Source organism: Cololabis saira, chromosome 20 (assembly GCF_033807715.1).
Source record: "Cololabis saira isolate AMF1-May2022 chromosome 20, fColSai1.1, whole genome shotgun sequence".
In the NCBI taxonomy this organism is placed as follows: domain Eukaryota; kingdom Metazoa; phylum Chordata; class Actinopteri; order Beloniformes; family Belonidae; genus Cololabis; species Cololabis saira.
The window spans coordinates 28,409,562-28,434,214 of record NC_084606.1 but is presented as its reverse complement, the minus strand read 5'-3'; the positions used below and the strand labels follow the sequence as shown (position 1 = coordinate 28,434,214).

Sequence of the window (24,653 nt, the reverse complement as noted above, 5' to 3'; positions counted from 1 at the left end):
GTAGGAAGGAAGGAAGGAAATGAGCCTGAAAGAAAGAAAGAAAGAAAGAAAGAAAGAAAGAAAGAAAGAAAGAAAGAAAGAAAGAAAGAAAGAAAGAAAGAAAGAAAGAAAGAAAGAAAGAAAGAAAGAAAGAAAGAAAGAAAGAAAGAAAGAAAGAAAAAGGATAAATTCCCGTTGATGACGATTTGTGTAACAAACATGGCGGATCTGAGAGCGAGATAGATTTATAGTTGAAAAGGTGGAGTTGAATTGGTATTTTTTAATCGTTATCGGGATAAATGCCGGAAATTATCGTGATACATTTTTTAGTCCATACCGCCCATCCCTAGTGCGTGTTAGTCTGCAGAGTCAGTATAAAAGTTAGTTTTTATCGGCCAGATTGGGATGCTCACGGCATATTTTGCACCTAGGGTTGCCAACTTTCAGAAATAGAAATAAAGGACGCCCCGATTTCAGCAGCGCAGGAGCCAAAAAAAAGCCCCAAAACTTCTAAACTGCATAAAAATGTGTTTATTTTATATGAAAAAACGTGTTCTTTAATAGCATTGAACTTGCATGACTGTACAGACAGCCAACCATATAGCAGCTGAAATAGCCTCCTATGCTCTGTATGTCCACATCAGCCAAGGTGTAGAATATTGCTTCAGGTGAAGAATATGGTGTAAAAGTGAACTTATTTCAATAATTCAACTAGAATTTGGTGTAAAAGTTAACTTATTTCAATAATTCAACTAGAATATGGTGTAAAAGTTAATTTATTTCAATAATTCAACTAGAATATGGTGTAAAAGTTAATCTATTTCAATAATTCAACTAGAATATGGTGTAAAAGTTAATCTATTTCAATAATTCAACTTAAAAGGTGAAACTAATATATTACCTAGTCTCATTACATGCAAAGCAACATATGTTGAACCTTTATTTGTTATAATTTTGATGATGGAATTGTTTATTGATTTCATAAAATATTCTCAAATTTATTTTTTATTTGGGGTTTTCATAAACTTTGAGCCATAATCAGAGAGCAGCGTCTTGCTGGTGCAGGTAACTGCTGCACGTAGTGACGGACGCTGGCTGATTTATGGTTCCGCGTTGCACCGACGCAGAGCTTACGGGGTAGGATACGCGGGAACGCGACGTACGGTGCGCGTTGCCCGTAACATCATGCAGCCACTTCTCGGCGAACACACGTTTTCTGTTCGATTCGGGTAGTGGTTCAGTTTGGCGTCTCTTTGTAGTTGGTTGTGGTGGAACGCCAAAATAATTACTTAATGGCGCTTGCTTCTTGGACATTTTGACAAGACGTGGGGTCTGTTCAGTAAAGCTGCTTGTGATGATAGATCCTTCCATCTCTTCCTGCCCAACCCACCGCCGCAACGAGCATGGAGTAAGGACGCGCTGTGATTGGCCAGTACCAACTTTGAGTGGCAGTTCTGGGGAAAAGCTCTCGCAATAGATCTTTTAATATTAGTATTCTGGTCTGGCCACAACCAATAATATGAGCCCCAGCTGTTGGTACGCAAAAGCGCTTCGCAGCACAAGATTGACAGCGCACTATGGATTTTGACGGCGCATGCGCTCTGGCGGCCCACTTATGTGCAGCCCTGGTTATGTTCACATGAGTGTTGAGCATATTTTAGAAAATACCGGAAAAAAAAAAGAAAAAAATCCCCGTCAGCAGACCCTGCCAGGTAGTTCCTGCAGGCCAATGTTAGCACTTCTCCTACAACAGGAACATTTTATCTCCCTGTAAAGGTTCCTGAAGGCCACTTTTGCAGGGCCGTTCCTGGAAATGGAGACACGTTTCAATGGTTTGGAAAAACCACCGAAATGGAAACGCAGCTAAAGACTTTCCCAGGTTGGCCTGGAACCTTTCACATTGACTAGCCAGTTGATTAGCCAGTGGCCAGCTGACTAAGGCTCCAAGTGAACGTTGCTGGCCTTAGTTGTTTCAGCTCCACCAGTTCTTATAAAAAGGGACAGGGACATAGCTCAAGGCCAACATGCCCAGATGTGTTGTTCTCATCTGAGTTTTCCCAAGATGAAGTAATGCCGGACACAAGACAGTGCACAGCCTGTAGTTTATACCATGTCAGTTAAATTGTGTGTTCCTGAATAGTCATGTGGAGCATATCATTACAAGCATGCCTGTACACTTTTGTGTTTATGCTTTACATCCGTAATATATGTCTGGATTTTAATGATTTTATAGATATGTTATGTGACCATTAGCCACGGTTATTTTACTAAAGAACACAGAATTTAGTGCTACCTGGAGATGCTGAATGCAAACGAACAGTTAAAGGCAAGAGACGCTTTTTGGTGTATTTGAAAGACTGTTTATTTGGCTCCAATGGAACAGTCATACGAAATGTCAACTTGAAACACAGAGTGTGAACACAATGTGGGTAAATCAAGTGGGCAGACAAAAGTAATACAAATTCAAAAGAGAAATTAATAAAAATCTCAACCAAAAAAAAAAGAAAGAAAGAAAAAAAACATTTCCAATAAGTCACAAAATGGATTTTGCTTTGCTTCAGTTCCGTCGGGATTTAGTTTCAGATCAAATAAGGTAAAATTTCATATGTGGGAGAATTGTATCTTTTCAGTAAGGCTGGAGTGCATCTGAGGGTACAGAGGTTTACAAATGATTGTTATTGTTTTAAATCTTCTGACAACAAAAATATAGAACACTGAATGTGGCTTTATTGTGCCAAACTTGCTTTATACCAACTCCGTCGTGTCCTCAGAGACAAACTTGAACCAAAAAGTTTCTGGGACAACATTTTTCAGTTGGTGGACGTCTCAGTGCAGCTCCTCAGCAACTCCTTTAATACTGATGTGGAAATGAACGCAAGAAATATTTTGGCATTTCTGCTAATAGCTTAATAAACTACAGTTGAAACTTTAACAAAATCTGAAACAAACAAAAGATTAATCAATAAAAAAAAAAATCTATTAAAAAATTAGCTGCACATGCTAAAGATACAGCACCTTGTAAAAACAAATATTGTAACAAAGGCTGGAAATCAAAAAACAAAATAAAAAAATAAAAAAAGAACACTTTGCAAAAACTTAGTAAAATATAAAATGGAAATAACACTTTCAAATATAAGTCAAGGGACAGTTTGAAGCAAGAATCATGTAAATTAAGATTTGATAAAAAGGTCCATGTTTACATCTGCTTCTTTGTCTCCTGGTAAATAAACACTTTCTTTCCAGGTAGTGGTGTACAGGGTAGCATTACTGAACAAATGGAGCTACAGAAATCACTGCAATGTGATATTTAAGCTGCATTTGATGCTACACACACGAACCAAAGTAAAATTGCACTTTATGTCAAATGAGCACACGTGTCAACAGTACATTAATAATCCACTATACATATATCAAACTACATTCAATGCAAAGATATAGAGAGAGAAAAGAGAAAGGCTGTCATCTGTAACTGTATGTGGTCGCATTGGCTGGGCCCGTCAACATTCAGGCCATGTATACTTTGCTGTCGTAGTTAGCTTTTTTGACACACTAAATTAAATAAAAACAGATGTACGCATGTCATGGTAAGGCCTATAAATTGAAGTAAATGCACAGAGGACACATTTGCTCTGTGACTTCCTTCCCACGGTGCCATTTGTAAAAGTGTGTCATGATGTCGTAGTAGAATGACCCAAAGTTCTTCATTTCGAAAGGAAACAAGCATCAGAAGCTGAAAGGAATGCTGCTCAGAACCAAAATGCCTTCATTTAAGAAAATATAGAAAAATAAATAATGTACCACTTAAAGTACCGGGACAAATACACACATATAAGCACACAGAACTTGAAACTGTCACAAACATAAAACTCCAACATCAATAAAGAAACCTGTTGTGTAAGTTCATGCCACTGGTAGAGCACATCCTACTGTCAGATAGCACCATTACGGTCTGTACAGATGTGCATCCATTCTTTATCACGGTGAGAGGAACCACACAACGAGCAGAAACCACATGGAAGGACATCCTTTCAGACCCATCCGTGGCTGCTGCTGCATCCCAAAACATCTGCTTTTACAGTATCATGCATATTTGTAATGTTGAAAAAAAAAACCTCAAAATAAAAAAGGCAATTTGAACACCGGAAACATGAAAAGAAAAATAATTGTGATTAAAGAAAATGACTTTGATGCTGTATTGAATTTTGCTCCATCTGATAAGGAATGTGACATGACCGGCCTCCAAATAGCTCATTGTTAGTGGAAGATGACCAGTTAACGGTGTCTATCCAAATTAGCTTGTCTTGTCTAACTCATGCTTTTTTAAACTTAAGACCATACACATGTGGTGTGACATGATGGAAAAGGTATTCTGCCTTAATCTGACACATGTGAAGCATCAGCAACTGTGTGTTTCAGTCAAATCTGACTCTGTAGAAACGGAACAACGCTCAATACCGTTGTTGCACTACGTCAAATAAATGTTTGATTTTCACTATTTAAGAAATGTTCAAAACTGTGTTCATGCAGCAAACTAACAACACGGTACAAACAACTTCCCCAATGAAGAGGTTTGTATGAAAATGTAGCATTTTCACAACAATGCTGGATGTTTTGTTCTTTTTTAAAAAACAAGATTTCTCTCCTCTTTTTTTGTTTGAAACCACTCGTTAGATCAGTGGCTGTTCAGTCAAGATGGATAATCAAAGCACTCGTATGAAAAACAATTCACTTGAAAAACAGTGTGAAATGTCTTTTCAGCCTCCTCACAACTTACCAAACAGTCTTTTTTTTTAAAATACATGTCATTCAAATGGTTCAAAAATATGAAATATGTTTGTACATTTCAGATAAAGGAATGAATAAAAGCTTGAGGCACCAAAGGCTATTATACAAGAAATACAAATGATGTGTGAGAATGAGAGCAAAAAAGAAAAACGATGAATGAAGAAGATAAAACATGATTGCATTCCGTCAGCGCTCTCAGTCGACCCTGAAGCTGCCAGAAGAGGCTGAGGCTCCAGCCGATCTCCATGGAGACCAATGAGACTGTTTTGCGACTCTCCTGCAGAATCCATTCCTGAACGTTCAGAGGGATTCCCGAGCTCGGCTGTCCAGACTCAAACATGTGTGAATCGGATTTGTTTTCCTTTCAGTGGAGTGAGCCTTGCCAAGCTCTCGTCTGGAGACGTGCGGTTGCTTGAAGCTCCAGACTGACGATGCCGAGCCGTCTTGAACGCAACAGTGAGCGCCTGCTGAGACTGTACTCTCTGCAGGCGTCACCACAATAAAGCAAAAAATGACCACCAGCTTTACTATCTGGGGATACTCAGGCTACCAGCCATGGGGTGACTCCCTTTAAAGGAAAGGAACAATTACAGTTTCAGAGCTCTGTCTCTTTTTTTTTTTTTTTTGTTAGTGTCTTTTTTTGTTTTGCAGAAGCCATGACGCAACCACATAACAGTGACATGTATGTACAATACATTTAAATATAATACACTACTCATGCTTTTTCAGGGGTCGGGGGAGCAATGTTCAGCTTGGCACAGTCTTTTTCCTTTTCTTTTTTTTAGTCTTTGGGAAAATGGTGCCATATGAATGGGTGGTGAGCTTGTTGGGACCAAACAACACACAACACGCAGCGTTTGGTGTTAGGAAGCCGGTCCAGATCCTCCTACCTCCCTTCCTCCTCTTCCTCTTCCTCCTCCTCCTCTCACTCCCCGCCCCACCCCGACCCGTGAATCTGCCGCTCCAGTTTGAGCCATGCAAAGGGCTGAAGACACAGGTCCTGCCGCCAGCCGAGGATCTGATCTCCACCACAACGTGGACGTGAGACAGCGGACAGACACGTTTTGTTTCCACACGGCGATGTGAGTAGAAGCAGCTTAGGGCATGAAACTCGAACGGTTATCTCTTTTTGTATGGTTGTACACACAAATTTCTTTTTTTTTTTCCTTTTAGACTTGCTTTTCCCATTTAAAAAAAACTATAAATACCATATAAGAAGCATTATTTACAAACTCCATGCGTTTCAGGTTAGCGCGATCACTGCAAGAAAAACACAGAAGAGAGTGACACGATTGGATGCTGGAAGATGGAAGACTCGTCACATTGTTTCACACATTTGAGTTGGATGTTTGTTTCAGTGAGATGTTTTTTGTCAGAACACTGGTTTTCAACAAAAACACCATGCAAACATAGAGGGACATGAAAAATATGATAAACTGATAGTGAGTGAACAACATATTTGAAGCTTATGTCCATCAAACCTGAAGGCATTGATTAAATCATAAAACTCTTATCGTGACTGGGACGTGAGGATTACAATATCTCATTTTAGTTCATTTCGCTCACTCTGTGCAACTGTCACACAAGCTTTGATGCCACTGTAAAGGTCTAAGATGACTTGAAAACTGTGTGTGCTTGTCTTACCTTCTGCCAGCAGCCAGGCATCGGTAATCCATCTGGACCCTGTTGACAGAGAAGCAACAGTGAGACTGGAACAGGATGTGGGATTCGTTGCAGACAAGAGTTTCAAATGCAACACCTACTGTACACTTCAAGGTCAAGTATGAGCTGTTCTTGGACACATGCATCCCATAAACAAGCACAGATCTCAAAGTAGGAGACACAATTATTTTGGCGACAAATAATGTTTTTTTCTTACAGAAAGCTCGACTATTACACATTCATCCCTTTAATTCTTTCAATATAATTAAAAAAGAGGAAGATGAGCAGCTTTGGTAGCCTTTACTGCTGCCTTTTAGGATTTATTCTAAAAGAAAAAAAAACGTTTTATTTCTGATTATTATGTTTCAGCGCCAAATTTAGTTTTTATTTTTACTTTACTCTTTTTTCTTATTCAGTTTTTCTCATTTGGACTTTAGATCAAACAAACAAAAATAAAATCAGTTTTTTTGTTCTTCAGATTTCATTGAATTGAATGAATAAAATTCCCAAATCTTCCCTCCTAAACTTAAAGAGATGTGAGTTGCACATGAACCCCTTTCTTCTTGGTTTGTTGTAAAAACTCAGTCAACACCACATTTCTACAGTATACTGTACAAGTGTGGTACATTCAGAAGAAAAAGCCTCTCCAGTGGTTCTACAACCAAGACACGTGACATTTGATGGACTCATAGAGGACTTCTTATAAAAAAAATTCTGTGCTTGCATGCATACAACTGGATGTCTGGAGAGTCGACCAACTTTAAAATTTAGACATAACACATCCCTGTCACTTTTTTTGGTGTTCCCTGTCTGAAGATACTGTATGTCCTGCACCGAGCAATTGTGACATCACAGACCCAGATCAGGATTGAGTTATCCAGCTTTATCCCCACCCGGCTTCATATTATTCTGCATTTGCTGCATCTTGGCAGTGGGTGTGGCATGAACGTAAACCCAGCAGATGATTCTGACTCCAGCCTTTAAAATTGACTGTTCTGACAAACATAAAAAGGATTCTTTTAAACTGTCTGTTGTATTTTGATAAAAAAATAAAAAATAAATCAGCATTTGTTTTTTAATTAGATCTCCTCCTTTGATTTCTGTTACAACATATTTAGTAAACACCACTGGAATTTTTTTCCCCCTGAAAATAATTTCAAATTTTGCCTTTTATATTTCAGATCTCTGTGAAATCCTAATAACTGGCCTCAAAGGTTTAAGTTATTAAACCTGAGGACATTTCTCAGGTGGACAATTAAAAAAGAGAAAGAAAAAAAGGACTTAGAGGGTTCACTAAATTGTTTGCATCCGTATGTCTGAGTGAAAAACCCACTTGGACAATACAGTGACAGAGGGAGAGTAATATCAAACTGCTATGTTTTGTAACAGCTGTTGAAGTTGTGTTGGCAACAGAAAAGTCCTGAAAATACTGAATTGTGTTGAATATTCAAAGCTCTTACCAGAGTTATGGACAGAAAGACTGTGAAACAATATTTTGATTACATTTAGCTGACAGATCTGAATCATTTGGCTGGTTTCTGACTGTGTTATTGTTATTTTTTAAAAAAGAAATTCATATAAAATGTAATGACAACTGAAAATAAAACTTCAATCATGCACATGAGACACAGCAAAATAGAGCTCATGCATATCATGATGATACTACACTTTGATTTTATTATAGTAATACTTCAACTGAGTTTCCAAACAGCACTGAGCTAGGACAAGAATAATATGATTTGATAAATGCAGGTGCAGTGGTAGGTGATACATGAATGCTTCTTTTTTTCACCTTTTTTTCCAGTGTCTACACAAAATTTACAATGAATCGTGAAATTAAGTACCTGGATGCTTAAACCACCTACATTTTCCCCCGTAATATGAGAATATCTATGCACCATAAAGCATTGGTTCAACAACAGAAAAGCCTTTTTAAAAGAAAAAAGACAAAAAAAAAAAAGAATAGTCTTCGCACATCTGCAGCTGTGATGTACTGAACGTTCGTTTTCTCTTCTTGTCACGGTCTGGTCCAATTGGTACAACAGGAAGGGAAGGAGAGTTAAAGACTGAAGAAGGGATCCATGCTACTGCAGCATGGCTGGCTGTTCAGTACAGGGTCTGTGTTAGCATCAGGTTAAAAGGTAACTGGTCCAATGAGGAATCAGTCGGGAAGGGACACAGGATTGATTGATTGATTGATTTTAATCTCCAGTTTTAATCAAGGGAGTGGCAGGATTCAGTTAGAGGGACATATTTATGAGTCAGTGATCATTTACTGATTTCACTTGCAAAGTCTAAAAGCGGCTGCTTGCGGTCAAAATGTTAGTGGCACATATATTTGCGCTGGATGCTTCTTATCAATAGAAAATGTTTTTTTGTGATTCAAATGAAGTCTGCTCTGTTCATGCTCGTCAAGCTTTCCAGTCATGCATAGTTTGTTTCAGTAATGAATGAAGGTGGCATGCATGGGTAGGATGTTAAGGAAAAAGAGAAATACTGTACCAATTGGCATGGGGCATCCAGCCCGTCCAGACCTGGCTGACCTGGTTCCCCCTTTTCACCCTTAAATCCCCGGAAACCCTGTTTGCAAAGACCTAGGAGTGTTACTGGGAGAAAGGTGGATGGCCTTTAACCCCTGCAGCCGTCTCTCATGACAGACACAAGGGGAAGGTGAAGGAGGAGCTCCCCTGTGAGTTTGCCGATTCCACAATCCAAGCCCAATCAGGTGTTGACAGCACTTTATGATGGGTTTTTATCTCTAAACTTTTGGGTTTGATGACTTTTCATTTCAGGTTCTACTGGTGATCCCGCTGCCAGGGCAGAAAGTCAGGTCTCGGTGTACCCAAAGGGAGCTCCTCCTTGTTTGGGGCAGCTGCTCTACGCGTCTGGCAGGACATTTCCAGCTCACAGTTGGGACATACCAATGGGCAGGGTGCATCTAATCCTGGGGCACCCTGTTCTCCTTTCTCGCCCTTAGGCCCTTTTTTGCCCTTCTTTCCCTTCTCCCCCTGTGGATACAATGGTTTCATCAAGTTAAATTCATTTAGTCAACAATTATGACCACTTTAAGGAGGGATTAAAAGGAGGAGGATCTGACCAACCCAAAAGGTAAAGGGACAAGGTCAGAAAGGTTAGATAGGAGGGGATACCGAGGTAGTATTGGGTATTCTAGGCACATTCCTTAGGACAGGAAGTGGACAAACAAGGGGAGGATAGCAATGTAGGAAAGAGTGGAAAAAACTTCATGACCAAAGTGACCAAAGGGGTGTCAAGGGCACATAGGATGAGAAAGACTAGCAGGGAAAAAAACACCTCCAGTAAGACAAAATCAATTCCACAATGCACACAGGTTTTCAAGTCATTATCTGGATGTGAACGTGAACATCAATATACATTTAACGGTTTAGCTTTGCAGCAAAGATAACTGTTTCTTATCCTGTTTATGTTCCAAAAAAAGGAACATTTTCACAACTAAAAAGTCAAAGTCCCATTTTAGTGTCCCTATTGATTTTTTTTTTTTTCAAAACAGATGTTTTTTAAAAAAACCTTCATAATCAGCCAAATGCAGTGTTGACAGCAGCTTACAGGCACTGTTCATGGGCATGGATGTCATGGCAGGATTGGGCTTCCATTTCTTTGAATTGTTCTTTATCTTGTACAGCACTATTGTGCAACATAAACATTTCCAGCAGACAAAAGCAGACATTTCATTTACCTTATAACATCAAAGGTTTTTTGACAACCGACACGTGGTTGGAATTTTAGATACAAATTTAAAGAAGCGCTAATAAACGACATTTTAGCTCAGCAGAGCCCCCTAGAGGTGTGGAGGTTAACTGGCTTTTCTGACTGCAAGATTCCCGCTCATATTTTCTCTTCCATCATTACTTCCTTACTTCCTAAGACCATGGCAGGAGTAGAAAACTAAATATAGTGGCTTTTTGCCGACAGAAGGGATCAAACATTCCTTAAAAATGAAATTGAAAGTGCTATTTCATTTGAAGGACAGCCTTTTGCACGTTCCAGATTAAGCTTTTAGGCTCTTTCTGTTAGAACCAGTTCTCAGTTACTTTAAGATGTTGCTTAAAGCTTTCCTTTGTTGATTAATCTTATATTTAGGGCCCGCTCAGGTGCCCTTAACCATCCTTTTAGTTATGATGCAATAGGATTAGGCTGCTTTGCTGGCACAATGAGCTCTCTCTTCACTTAGTTCTCTTACTCTTCTTATTTATTCATCATTATTATTGCAATTAAAATGGTTTCTTTTTGTGTTTCATATGCATATATCCATGGAGTATTCTCTCTCTGTTTGTCGCTGTCTCTTTCCTGTCATCTTGACCCCCGATCTGTAGAGGCAGAAGGTTGTTCTCTCCAAGTCTGGACGGAATTGGACTTTTCTTCTGTGTGGAGTGCCATGAAATGGCTTTTGTTGTGAATTGGTGCTGTACAAATAAAGGTCAACTGAACTGAAATAATAAAGATCCAATGCTGATTTAAGAAAACCAGCTTAAGTTATAAATTGTACACAGAATGTTTGGTATTTTTCTGCAAAGATCTAAAACGAGCAGTAATAAGAAATCACTCTCAGCCCAGTGTCAATATACCATCCAAGTCCATGATGAGTGTAAGCCAGCCTCTCTAGAAAATATTTGGTAAACACACAAGTTCACAAAGCACACCATATGTAATCCATCTATGTTCTATGTCAAAGAATAGAATAGAGTTTGACATGCGTAGTAAATTAGAAATACAAGGAAAAGAAGGGTTATCAACAGGCTCAACAAGTGAAGGGAAATGAAATGCATGGAAAACACATGGAATAAGGCAAATGGTTTTAAAGAGCCTGTTGTCAATGGACTTGTTTGGGCAAATATGTCAAAATCACTTTTAGATGCCTAAGAATGAAACTGGACTTGGAAAAAGAATGAGATCACTGAAAAGTGGAAAATAAAAGCGGAATTGAGATGATTGGAGATGACATTTTATCAATAAAGAAAGGCGCAGCTCATAATAGAAATCAAAACAACTCTTTTTCAGCTACAACTCTGCAGTCAGCCACAGTGTACCTCATACTGAAACATATGCAAAATAAATACCTCTACACTGTCCATTGACATCAGCCCTCCGTTATGTTAGGGGTTTTATTAACGAGCCATCATAGCATTATCTACGTCTACCTTTTCTCCTCTTTCCCCAAGGTCGCCTTTATCTCCCTTTAAGCCTGGCAACCCCTGTAAAAGTACAGCTATACTCAATTACTCTGGCTTTATTGAGTTAAAACAGAAGAGGGGTTTCCTGTCCGTACAAAACTACACAACAATAAGGATCAAACAGAAAAGAAATCCTAACATGAACGATGTGGGGTGAAATTTAAAATAAACTGAGACCACAAGAGCAAACTGAGGAAAAGCTGCCTAAACGAAAATATTGCTTCTTGTATATGTGGAGTAATTATTCAGCTTAACGTGAGGAGGTTAACTTTTGAACTCATAAAAAGAGGAAAAAAATGCAACTCTCCCAGATCGCCCCCCAGCAGGAACTGGTGCACATAAGGAAAAGAAAAGAATCTGTTTTGCACTAAACCTGCAACACATTAACCTTAAGTAAGAACATGCAGCCATGTTTCTTGCTGGTACCAATTAGCTCATGAGCATCAGGTGTGGAGCACAATTTAAACTCACGAAGGAATCTCTTTCATCTGAGCCAAATGTACCCTACATGAGTGATAAGTGGTTAAGGCCTCAAATTAATTCATTTAAAAGAAAAGAAAAGAAAAATGTGAGAAATTTATTTGCAGAATCTTTTCCTGCATCATGCAATACATGGAAAATATGTAGCAACTGGCTTCGTGTGGTTTTGTGATGAGCTCCGCCACATTAACCGAGTTCTGTGGGTGTATGTTGGGTTTCTTTGTGTATATCAAGTGGTTCTGCACAGCTGACACTAATCAAATCTGGGTAAAGGGATGGATAATTGCCAACAGCGCTCCGAGCCTGAAGCACGAACGTTGCGTTGAAGCCCAGAAAGTTTTGATGTGCTCGTGTGAACACAAGAACATTGTTCCATTTAGACCCAGGAGAGTTGCACTTTTCCTCTTTTTTGAAATAACTTTTTGTATTCTGCATCTAAAACTGTTTTTTATCTGCTGAAAAAGACGTTGAGTCATTTTTTAGGTAAATCTACTGCCTTCCCTGTCTGGTTCCCTCACTAAAACAGAGCAGACTTACATCCAAGCCTGGTGTGCCAGCAGCTCCCTGCAACAAAGAGAAGTCACAAATTACAATATTGATAGAATTATGTTATTATGTGATGTATACTGTTGTTTTTAACTACACACGAATGCTTAAACTCTACCAGCGGTTAAAATCTGGTGAGATTTCTGTTGTGTTTATGTTGTTCTACAGTTAGTTTGCCATAAAATATGATCAGATTTTTATCTGTTAAGTCACAATAACAGTCAAAAATATTGTACTGCTGCTGTAAAACCCAAACAATTATAATTTCCCATGTTTTTATTAAACATTCACTGTACTGTAGCGAAGTGAATCCATCTACTAATCAGTTCATCAAAACTAATGTGAGCCAGTAGTTTGCCCCCCGGGAGTCTAGTTAGTATTGGTCTGGAGGTGTTGTGGTTAAGAGCCACTACTGTCAACATTCTTCTGATATGTCAACGTTATTCATGGTCCAAAATAGCTAAATTTTTCCAACATCAAAATACCATGCCAACAGTAAAGTATGGAGGAGGTATTGTCATGTGTATAGGAGTATCAGTGTGAAGTTGGACGCGGATGTCAATTTACAACGTTAAAATTAGCATTACAATAAAACAAAATGTTGTTTTAAAATAATATTTAATTACTTTCTGCATTACTTTATATAAAGATTTCTTTATTTGTTTGTTTTTTTTGTTTTTTTTCTTAATTTTTTTATAAATTCATGTCTCAGAAAACCAAATTGATATAAAAGGGTAATTATGGAATATTGGATTAAATAAGTTGTACTTCTTCCTACCTCTTTTCAGACATGTTAAACAGGATTTGTGTGTCATGTGTATTGCTATGCGTGTGCATGTAAAAAAGTATGTACATATAGATAGGTGTGTTCACAATGATTATAGATTTATTTTTATAGATTTACTTATTTTCTGTACATTCAGTTAAAATAGCTACATTTATATTTTATAAAAGTATTTACAAGGGATTCTGTATGTTCAAAATGTGTGTATATGTGTATCTATTTGTATATAGATTCATACCAGAGTTAACATTGTTATACAATAGTTTTGACATGTTATCAGCTTGAGCAAATGTAGTTTATTCTACTACTGTGATAAAGAACAGATCACATTTTATAGCAAAATAATGCATCCAACTACATTTTTGTGGCCACTGTATGTTCAGAGAAATTACTTAAGAGGCCGGAAAGATCATTCCTGTGGCATGTAATGCATATGCAGTTTTCCAAATGTGAGTGTAGTTGGGTTTTTGGTCACTATCTAGTTTCCTATCCTTCCCCTTCAGACTTACAGGTAGTCCATACGGTCCTCGTGGTCCTGGGTCACCTGCTGCTCCTCTCTCACCCTAGTGCAAATAAACCACTTTAGTATCAACTTGGACTTCTTACATCACAGCGCGTCTAATAAATCATACTGCGCCATCAGTCAGGTAGAAGAAAAGAATATGAATTCAGTCTTACTATGTCCCCCTTTGGCCCGGCTGGACCAGATGGACCAGGAGGCCCGTCCATGCCCTGCAGAGAGCGGCGTTGCCACGACAAATTCATATCTTTAGACTAACAGGACTTTCTTCGTAATATCGAATATGAAATAAAAACTTCCACAACTGTACGAAACGCCCATCTGTTCTGAGCTACAACCAGCACACAGGACTGGCAAACGTGCATTGGCCACAGAGGACATTTACAACACTGCTGACACAGTTAATGTATGAGTGTGTGTTAATGCTCAGTTAATGCAACACAGGACGAAACAAGAGCCCTGAATGGTTTCCCTAATGGCTTTCTCTGCATGGTAAATAAACTCTGTGTGGCTTCATTCAACTTATAAGACTCCACAAAAATGTAAAAGTGAAGCAAAAAGTTACATTATTTTCCTTTTGGTGACAATATGGGACATATACTGAAGTAATATGGATGAAACAAAAACTCAGGAAAAGGGGACTGTATGGAGGGTGAGAGGGGGAAGAGAAAGTGGACAGAAGTTGGGTGGTGAAGCCTCTTGGTCACATGACACTCACCCTAATTCCGGGCTTGCCGTCCAAGCCGGAGGCTCCCTGTGTGGTTATGGAGGTATGAGTGACATGAACAAGGCGGGATTAGTACCACATGAACACTGTTATTGGGGCAGGTTGATGGCAGGGTTTACATCGACTAATTACACTGTGTTGCAGGGAGCTCGGCAAAGCAGTCAGCACAGGCAAATGAACATGAGGACAGGAGATGGAGAAGGCATTACAGACACACATATATACACACACACCCACGCACAAACACACACTCTTACAGTATGTATACACTAGGGATGTCTGGTAGGCAAAGAAACGCGCAATACTTACAGGCAGACCCAAAGGTCCACGGTCGCCTTTGTGTCCTGGTTCCCCTCTAGTACCCTTCATACCATGCAAACCAGATTCCCCCTAGGAAAACACGGGAAGCAGGAAACGAAAACAAGGTTGAAGGATCTGAAAATGCATCCATCCAATCTCTCGTCCTTTTGTGCATTTCAGGGTTACTCCTGTGAATCATTCTGTTGATAATTGTGGCTGAAAAATGCTGTCAGGCCAGAAATATGTTCTTCATACCCTTCAGTTTGCTCTAAGTCTCGAATTTGGTATAATATGCGCCATAGGTCAAATATGATCATTAAAAAGGAAAAAAAAATATATTACTACTATAGATAAATATCCTACTCATATGTTGCTCAAAAATCATCTTGAAGCATTCTTTTTCTGAAATTTCATACAAGACTACACTTCAAAAACGAATTTCTTTCTGTCGCTCCATGCTGCTTTTTGAGCAAAAACGAATTTCTTATAATGTTTCAAGATCAGATGATTTTAAGAAAATTAGAAGATTATTTCAGATTATTTTGCTAGTTTAAAGGGTACTAGACAAGAAAATTATTCTTACCCCAGTGGTAGATTGTTTTGCAATAAATAAGACAATTTTGATCAGATTTAGGAATATCAGGCTTATTTTTGAGGGGTTGTTTGTGCAGTACACTGGGTAAGTCTATGTGATGAGGAACATGAGATGAGGTTAAACATTTCGGGAACATCAAGGCAGTTATAGTGCCAAGCTGTCTTAAAGGTAAAGTAAACACAGTGAGGAAGCTCCTCCCCCTTCATCCCTCCACCTCTATTACATTTACCTTTGGTCCAGGGAAGCCATGGGGTCCCTGAGAAGCAATAAAAAGTGGCAATGATTAGTTTGCATAGTATCTAGATGGGTCATAATGTTTGTTTTTCTGAGCAAGTTTCTTTTGTTTTGTTTTGCATTGATGATGGCTTGAGTGGATGCAGCGCTCCACTGCAGCCCGTGTTTTTGCTTGCTTTCACTTGACACTGTTGTGGAATTACACAGAAGCCAAACAGCTACAGCTGTAACTACAGTCTGACAGCCCGGAGCATGTCTTTCACCGTGACCGCCTCTCAAACTGGTTCTACTATGAACTAAAGCACACTGCAGTGCAGACAGAGTTATGTCTGCAGTTAAAGCAGTTCCTCACATGTTCCTGCAACAAAATAATTATTAAAACGTCTCCTCACGTCTCTTATTTAATGGGAGCAGTTCTAATCTTCAGATCTAATATTTTAGTTGACACGACCATGTCATTTTGCATAAAGTGGTTACGTTATGGAATATGTCGACATTAATCACAGCGTGTTTTCCACTAATGGGACAGAGGTAAAGAAACTCACCATCGGTCCTGGAGGGCCATGGGGCCCCGCTGACCCTGGGTGGCCTATGATCTGAAATAGTAAACAAACGACCAATTTATGATTCAACAAGTATATCATATATTAAGCATGTTTCACATCAAGGTTAATTAAAAGCATACTTTGCAATGATCAGTTCCTTTAGAGTTAAGGTATGTTTATGAAAAAATGACTTACAGATGGACCTTGAGGACCAGGAAGTCCTGAATCTCCTTTATCTCCTTTCATTCCATTGACGCCCTGTGAAACAAAAGCCTCGTGAGACCTCCTGTCTGAAGATCACAGAGAGAAAAGCATTTTGGAGGCTTTTATCTATGAGTATGTGTGATTCTTACTGGTAAGCCTGGTAAACCGGTTCCTCCCTTCTCCCCCGAGGCCCCAGGCATTCCCATATCTCCTTTCGAGCCTTTGTAGCCCTAAGTGAGGTAAATGAGGACAAAATAATCAGAAGAAAATATCATCTATTTTAACTTGGTATATTAAGGCACTTTATGCATGTACTTTGGGTAAAAGTAATAGCTATAGATCTTAAAACAGGTTATGTAGCGGTTAACAGGGAACTCATCCTCAGTGTGCAGGAGAAAGCAGGATTGACTCACTCTCTCTCCATCAAGTCCAGGGAGACCAGGCAAACCGCGATCCCCCTGGGAACACCGGCAAAAACAAGAAAAAAAAAACAATCATTAATTCATTTTGCAGTAATTGAGTAATTACACAGGTCGAAACTAAAGTGTTTTCCACACATGTGAGAGAATCTTTAGCATTTGTACCTTTATTCCCTGTGGTCCTAATGGTCCAGGCGGCCCAGGAGGACCCTGGACAGAAAGAAGACGAAGCAGATTAAAGTATTTTTCTATATAGCGCTGCATAATTAACTCACTGTTAGGTGTGTTGAGCTCAGACAAAGTATGTTTGATGTAAGAGCCGTAAAATGATATGAATTGCATTCCATGAATAACACAAAAGACCATCACGCTGACATGATTTGCAAACAGTTATAAAAATACATGTTAGTTTTGTCAGTTTTGTAATATAAACAGGATGCTGAACTGAAAGGCACATGCTGAGATCATAACAGCAAGACGACATGAAGGGATGTCTTGACATGGACATTTAAGAAGTTATTGATGTTTTTATGGTTTTTTGACACTGTTATAATATATTTCTTAAAGTTTCCAGTTTCAGAATAAATGTTTTTCAGAATTTCAAGCTTGAAAAATCTTTGATCTCTGTTTTTGTGTGTGTTATAGGAAGCTAGATTTAAAAAAAAAATGTATATATATATATCAATCTGATTTGGAAAATCTTGGTTACTTATTGCTTAGGTGTCATGGTTTTGGTGTTTAGTTCCTGTTTTATTTTGAAATGTGTGTCTTTGTCTTTCAGTTGCGTCTTAACTTCCCTTGTTCCCATCTGCCCTGATCGTCTGCACTTATGCCCCATCTAGCCTTCTGTGTATATCTTGTCTTGTCTTTCCTTGCTCTCTGCTGGTCCGTACTGTTTCTTTCCTCCATGTGTCAGGTCAGGTTATTTTGTTCTGGTTTTTTCTATCCTGCTAAGCAGCACTTGTCTTTTAAGTTGTAATAAATCAGGTTTTTTGGAACTCCTGCCCCCGTGGTCTCCTGCATCTGGGTCCTATCCATCAACCCCACGACATTAGGTCTGTTTATATAGTTGTAAATAAAGAAAAAGATTAGATGCCAAGGTTGCACAGGCAAAAAGGATATAAGACACACTATATTGCACATACATATAATCTCTGTACTTATGTTTTAACATAGTAATGGAAAAAAATTGCTTAAATGCTTTGAGTTCTAAGGGTTGATTAAAAAACAAAATTTGGGCCCTGTTAAGTAAATGTTTTTGTGACAATGGGAGGTATTTATGCTCTTAAGACTCTTAAGATTCCGGTTGAATAAGCAGAGAGGTCTCACCATTGAAAAAAATTAAAAATAAAAACAAATAGACATGCAGATTCCCAAGGTGGCAGACCAACATGATATGGATAATGTGTTTATTACTATGGATAAAAAGGATCAGCAGTAATTGCATCACAGACTAAAACACAAAAGTTTGTTTCGCAAACCACTTACTATTAATCTGTGTATGGTATATAATACTTTGTTATGGAGAATAATTAAAAGTACATTAAAGCAGCTCATGTTTGTTAGTAAAGCACATTTAATATAACTGCCACTCAATAAAGTGCTGTGAATAAAAATGAAAGAAGCTTAAGCCCAACACACCAGAATGACTCCAGAATCGTTCATAACCAACCTATTAAATCCCTTCTACTTACTGATGCGAAATAAGGCTCTTTTTCTGATTGAAAATGTCTTTAAGGTAGTACACCCATTTTATTTGTCAGGCTTTACATATCAGCACATAATATGTCTAGTCCTAGCCGGGTCTTGAATTTCGGTAAATACAACCTCAGATGAACAGCAACATGTGATATATCACAGTGTCATAATTTACTGAGCAGAGAATGAGCCAAAATGTAGAAGCTGTGGCTGAAATACTTAGAACAATCTCACTTTTGTAAGATTAAACATAAGTGGAAAGCATTCAAGAGAGTTTCCAGGAGTCCTTGTAAGTTCACCCTGAGGACAGAAGCTGCAAGACACAGAGACCTGCAGAAGAACATGGCAGCATGGCTTAGGCCTGTAAAAGTTGCACCAGAGCATACCACATCTTCCTCTCAGGAGACAAGTCAAAGTGGCATATAAAAACACTGCTATGTTTGCCAAAAATCAAAGCCAGTATCCCACCACTCAGGTGGGTCATTGAGTGGACCATGAACACCTCTGCACTTAGTCTTAGAGTATTCACTTGTGAGCCAACACCAACAGCTCATCAACAGTCCAACAGTCAAAATCTTGCAGAAACTGAGTCATGCAATTGGACAACGATCCCAAACAAACATGTAAATCTACAGGAGAAAAATAAAAATCAAGGTGGTGCGACATTAAGCCAACGGAGATGCTGCAGCATGACCTTAGGAAAGTTCTGCACAAACGAATGCCCTGAAACCTCAACGACCTAAAATATTATTGCTCAAATTCCCAAATTCTTCCTAAACAATTATAAAGACTGATGATACACAGAAAGATTTTTGTCGCTAATCCAGGTTTTACTGTACTCGCTACTGATTTATGGGGTTACTTTATTTTTCCCACACTGCTTCAGCATTTTGGCTTCATATTTATTCAATAAATCATGACTTGGTGTAAAATGTCATGTGTAGTTGCTGCTTATTCCTTCATTTACTAGTCATCTTATTTTAAGGCCCGATAAAGAACAGACGATTAAATTCCTGATGTGCAAAAGTGTAATTTCTGTTTCACTTCAGAATGTGCGATGGTAAACATGTAAGTGTTCAACATGCCTTTTTAATCATCGCTGGACTAAAACTTAAATAACACTGTTCAACTCAGCCAGAGTAAATAATTTAATTTATGCTTGGCTTACATATTTAATTACTTCTTTTTTTTAAGGCAGTTGTACTATTTGTTAGAGCAGGGATCCTTTTCAAAACACAGTCCAAAGATCAGGCAAATCCCCTTCCTAGTAAATACATTTATTTTGTACTAAATCATTTTTGTTGATATTTCAGGAGGGAACTTGCAAATCAGGCAACAAGTAAAGTCAGACGCACAACGGAGGCAATGAATATTGTTTCGCTCATTGACAAGCAAACATGTTCCTGGGCGAAGGGAGCACAAGTACAAACATAATGCATAGTGGAAGTGCAGACCAGCGCTGGTACTGCGTTGGGCCCATGCTCGGACGAAGATGAATCGCTTGTGGCAGATGACACAATACACACAGTACACAAAGTACACAGAGCCTATTTACCGTGACTGTTATAGTGGTAATCTTCTGCAGTTGGTCAAAGGAGTTGAAATGAGGAGGTGAGAGATAAGAACACAGAGGTCACATATAAGAAACCTTTGTGTTTGCACATTTCTTCAGTTATTGGAGTCAGCCCCTGATTAATAGATGCTCGCTTTATTTTTGACAATAATATAAAAACCTGACCACTTCATCGAGTTTTGAACAAAAGCAACATAAAAAAAAATTCTTGTGCATTTAATGGCCCACTTCAGTCCACAAAAGCAATATTTTTAAGGCCCCTCCAACTAAAAAAAAAACTCAGTTCAAAAAGTGATTTATTATTATTATTATCATTATTATTTATACTGGAATACTGGAATTATGATGCAACTTGAGCGGCCACAAATATATTGAAACATCTTAACTGTGTTTATGTCACGGAAAAATTAACTGCTAGTGAGTGGCCAAGTGAAAGTAAAAGTCATGTTTCATTGTACCCCTTCTCCTTTACAGATACAAAAGCAGGAAAAAGATTCAAATGTGCCGTGTTAGGTGATAACATGTCTGACCTGTAAAGCTTCTTGAATGTTTCCATTGTAGTCAATGATTTCTGTGGCTCCCTGGTTTCCCTTCTGCCCTGGAGGACCCTGCAAGACAAAAACAAACATTCATGTCATCTGAATATCAGATGTATGCCTACTACAATATCTGCAAAATAAAGTTTAGTTCTATTGTCAATGTCCCGCTGTAATAGCTGCTGACCCCTAGTGGTAGTCGGTATTTGGTTGTGCCACTAATAACACCTGCGCTGTAGGGTTTTGGGTATGAATCAGCATTACATTCTTAAAGATAGTCGAACAAATACATTTTTTTAGTACTATAGTTACTTACTCTTGGGCCAACTGGACCCAGGTCTCCTGCATCTCCTGTTTCGCCCTAATGTGAAAGGGGAAAAAAACTATGTATGACTATTTTTGGAATGTAATGGCCACAAATACATTTAAAAAAAGATCTATGTATCTAATCATTTTTTATAAAACTGTTATACAAATACATTAAATTACACTTTATCTCTTTATCTCATTATTTCATTACGTATTTTGCATTCAACACAGTTACATATCTATATTGAACTGAAATGCCGCCTTATTCTTAGTAGAACATGGTCATTATGAGACTGTTGCTTCCCTCACTAAAAAAGTTAAACTATTAAGACTCATCCAGACACAACATTCATCATTACTTACAGACGACCTGTTGGCCGTTTGTTCACAGCTTTTTAACTTCAGATTATATTGCATGTTTAACAAGACCGTCTTAATTTGTGATTATAAAAATTACCTCAAACACACGAGTTAAAGACATTAGCGCAGCAGTTTTGAATCCATGTTCCCTCGCAAGTATATTTACCTCAGTCTTTTACCCAAACATTAGCTAATGACACTGCTGCCCTCAAAATTGGAGAGAAAAAAACAGATGTCCTGTGCTCACCTTTGACCCTTTATTTCCAGGCGTACCAGCCTCTCCTTCTGAACCCTGCCATGAGTCAGAACAACAAAGATGAGGATGTGAATCATGGTTTGGAGGTAAATCTAGAAAATACTTGAAATACAATTGTAACATTAAAAAATTCCTCGTAAATTCTTGTGCAAACTTCACAGGTTAGATCTTGTTGACCCTTTGAACCAACACAGTCATGTTCACTAACGTAACCAAGCAGTGGAGAAAGCGTTTATCTGAACTCTGTTGCTGGCTCAGGCAGGGTTTCACTTGCGGATCCAGGAATACGATGTGAAGCAGATCTCTGAGTCATCTAAGGTTTGAGTGAAGAATGAGTCAGTGGCAGACATAAACAATGGTAAACTCACCTTATCATGACCTTATCGCTGGCTTTTATGTCTGCTTTCTTTTCTGATCAAATTGAATAATTGATGGATTGAACAAACCTTGTAGGGAACATATTTTGTTTGATCTGATGGATATCTCTCTTGTGTGTGCATTAAGCAAAGAGGCTGTAGATGGCAGCAAAGTGATAAAAAAAAGGTTTCATGCCATATATGTAGACAAGGATGTTCAAGTGTGCTGAAGTTACTGACCTTTGGTCCAGCAGGTCCGATTTCTCCCCGTTCACCCTTTCCTGGTGGTCCATGGTCGCCTCTCTCACCCTACTCAGACACAGAAATAAAAATAAAAAAACCCAGTTCAACAACGTCCCTCTTCTGCAGCCTCACATACTAAAAAGTTCAGCAGAAGAGATGGAGTGCACTTTCTAAACAACGGGCACAGCCTCCAATTCCCTTAATGTGATGCAGCTTTGACAGGACTCAGGAACCTGATTCATCCCCCTCACAAGTGTGCCGACTCAACAGATTTCCAGTGCGAACTGGAGATATTTATGCAAAGTCAGCACCGTGTGCCTCTCTGCAAAATCTTGGACAAGTTTAAGTCTATTTTTGAAAAATGCTTTAAAATGTCCATTTAAATCAGTTTGATGTGTACTGTATGTCCTTCAGCTTGAATATCTGAAGACAGTCTCACATATTTTGTTCCATAGTTAAGAAAGTTTTCCTTCACGGGGCAATGACTTGAAGCAGCCAATAGAGGACAATGTAGTCCAATTCAGTCTACTGCTGACCTTTAAAACCAAGTAGGAGACACATCTTGTCAGATTTTGATTTACTTGTCATCAAAGTGCTCAGGACATTTAATTTTATAGGCTGAGATCTGACTAAGTCCACATACTTGAGTTAAAGCTTCGGTGAATAGATTATTATAAGGTGTGCATTTTTAACCTAAAATACACCTTCTGGTTGTCTTAAAAGCTGGTTAGTCCAGGTCATCTCTGCAATGCCTTTGCAACTTTGCTTCAACCTAACATTCATTAAAGGTTCAGAGTGTAGGATTTGTTTGTATCTGGTGGCATATCTGCAAATTGCATCCATAGAAGGCAACTCATCTACGAGCCAGTAAGAGTAACTGTGGAGAAGGCAAAAAAAAGGTATGATGTGGACAGAGCCGTCTGGGAGATTTGCGAGCACGCGCAAAATTTTTTGGTTTTTCGGGTCGGATATGGTGTCTATATGCGCAATTTTAACTCTCCAATTAGCAAAATACTGGATACCTTCCCCTGCCTCATCATTATCTGACTTGCCTCGACGCGGGGCCCCGCGGCTGCTTGAGACCCGGTCGGATCGTTGATTTTTGTAACAAATTTATCTAACGAGCCTTTCAGAGAGGTATTAAACTCTTCCATTTTCTTTAGTTTTTTTCTTTTTTCATCCCTTGATGGAAATTTCCTGAATCTGTCTCGTTCTCTCGACATTGTGTGACAGTTTGTTCCCACTCCACCCGTCTGGATCAGAGCAGCTTGTGTCTGCGCTTGGTCTGACGCAGTTGTATTGAACAACAGACATGCGCATAATTGCACATATATTTATTGATATGCACAGACTAGTACACATTTAGATCTGTAATGGAACGTGACTGTTGATATTTATAAGGGAAAAAAAAAAATTTTTGAAAAAAAAAAAAAAAAAAAAAACGGCCCATAGCGCGGCCCCTTGGGGCGCGAGGCCCCGTGCGGTCGCACGGTTCGCACACCCCTTGCGGCGGCCCTGGATGTGGACTCAAAGAACTTCAAATGGCTTCATTTGAAATCAGCAAAAACACATTTCTTATTCTCTTGTGATTCTACAGTAGTGCAAACAAGGTTGAGAGCGTCATATTGAATTTCCATTATTTGATTAGTTTCAGTGTTTCACAGTGAAACGGCCGGTCAAAAACAATCAGATCCTGATCATTTAAGCACCATGAACAGTGTGATCCCAAAAGACCATTTGAACGCAAGTTCATAAGTGCCTTAATTATCACAGCTGGCTCCACATTATGAGTCAGGATGACTCAAAGGTTGACTGACATTTGATCGTGTTTGTCAAACTGACAATAATGGAAACTAAAATTCACGATCTGAATGATGAGCACACTGATATGATGAAAATCCTCCAAAGTTGCATCTTGTTAATTTTTAATTTGAGCTATGAGGCTGAAATGATCTCTTCTAGTTAGATAAACAGGTTTAGTGTGAAAGCTAAAGGCGCCCACCTTGGTTCCTGGGAGTCCTGGAAGCCCTGGTTCCCCCTGAGGGCCGAGAAATCCGGGCTCTCCCTGGAAAACAAACAAACAAACAAATGAAATCAGCGGCTATTACTCAGTATTCCACTGGGCATTTTCAGATAAGCGCTTTTAATGAGCGTGAAAAACATAAACAAGATGCATGGTTGACTATATTCACAATGACAGGCATGCACAACACAACATAACACAACAAAACACAACACAACACACCGAGGAACGCATGCATAAATCACAGACACAAAAACTCTGGCGTTTCTTAATTTATGCCCCGCTTTCACATATATAAACAAGTCTCTT

The 24,653-nt window shown here is 38.8% G+C and overlaps 2 protein-coding genes across 2 annotated transcripts in view; one reads left to right on the top strand and one right to left on the bottom strand.

Annotated features, from left to right (window-relative positions):
* Positions 1–24,653, top strand: part of rpl34 (ribosomal protein L34) — a 216,838-nt gene that overhangs the window by 48,275 nt on the left and 143,910 nt on the right. The gene's annotated exons all lie outside the window — the stretch shown is intronic.
* Positions 4,108–24,653, bottom strand: part of LOC133420152 (collagen alpha-1(XXV) chain) — a 174,044-nt gene continuing 153,498 nt past the window's right edge. Inside the window, exons 18-37 of the mRNA XM_061709747.1 lie at positions 24,324–24,386; positions 22,319–22,387; positions 21,714–21,758; positions 21,114–21,158; positions 20,792–20,869; positions 20,244–20,267; positions 17,156–17,200; positions 16,985–17,029; positions 16,721–16,801; positions 16,563–16,625; positions 16,368–16,418; positions 15,818–15,844; positions 15,003–15,083; positions 14,125–14,178; positions 13,956–14,009; positions 12,654–12,680; positions 11,604–11,657; positions 8,929–9,006; positions 6,409–6,447; positions 4,108–5,332 (exon numbers count right to left, since the gene is read on the bottom strand). Coding sequence (XP_061565731.1) covers positions 5,306–5,332; positions 6,409–6,447; positions 8,929–9,006; positions 11,604–11,657; positions 12,654–12,680; positions 13,956–14,009; positions 14,125–14,178; positions 15,003–15,083; positions 15,818–15,844; positions 16,368–16,418; positions 16,563–16,625; positions 16,721–16,801; positions 16,985–17,029; positions 17,156–17,200; positions 20,244–20,267; positions 20,792–20,869; positions 21,114–21,158; positions 21,714–21,758; positions 22,319–22,387; positions 24,324–24,386 — 1,050 coding nt within the window. The 3' untranslated portion in view covers positions 4,108–5,305. The remainder of the gene's footprint in view (positions 5,333–6,408; positions 6,448–8,928; positions 9,007–11,603; positions 11,658–12,653; positions 12,681–13,955; positions 14,010–14,124; positions 14,179–15,002; positions 15,084–15,817; positions 15,845–16,367; positions 16,419–16,562; positions 16,626–16,720; positions 16,802–16,984; positions 17,030–17,155; positions 17,201–20,243; positions 20,268–20,791; positions 20,870–21,113; positions 21,159–21,713; positions 21,759–22,318; positions 22,388–24,323; positions 24,387–24,653) is intronic.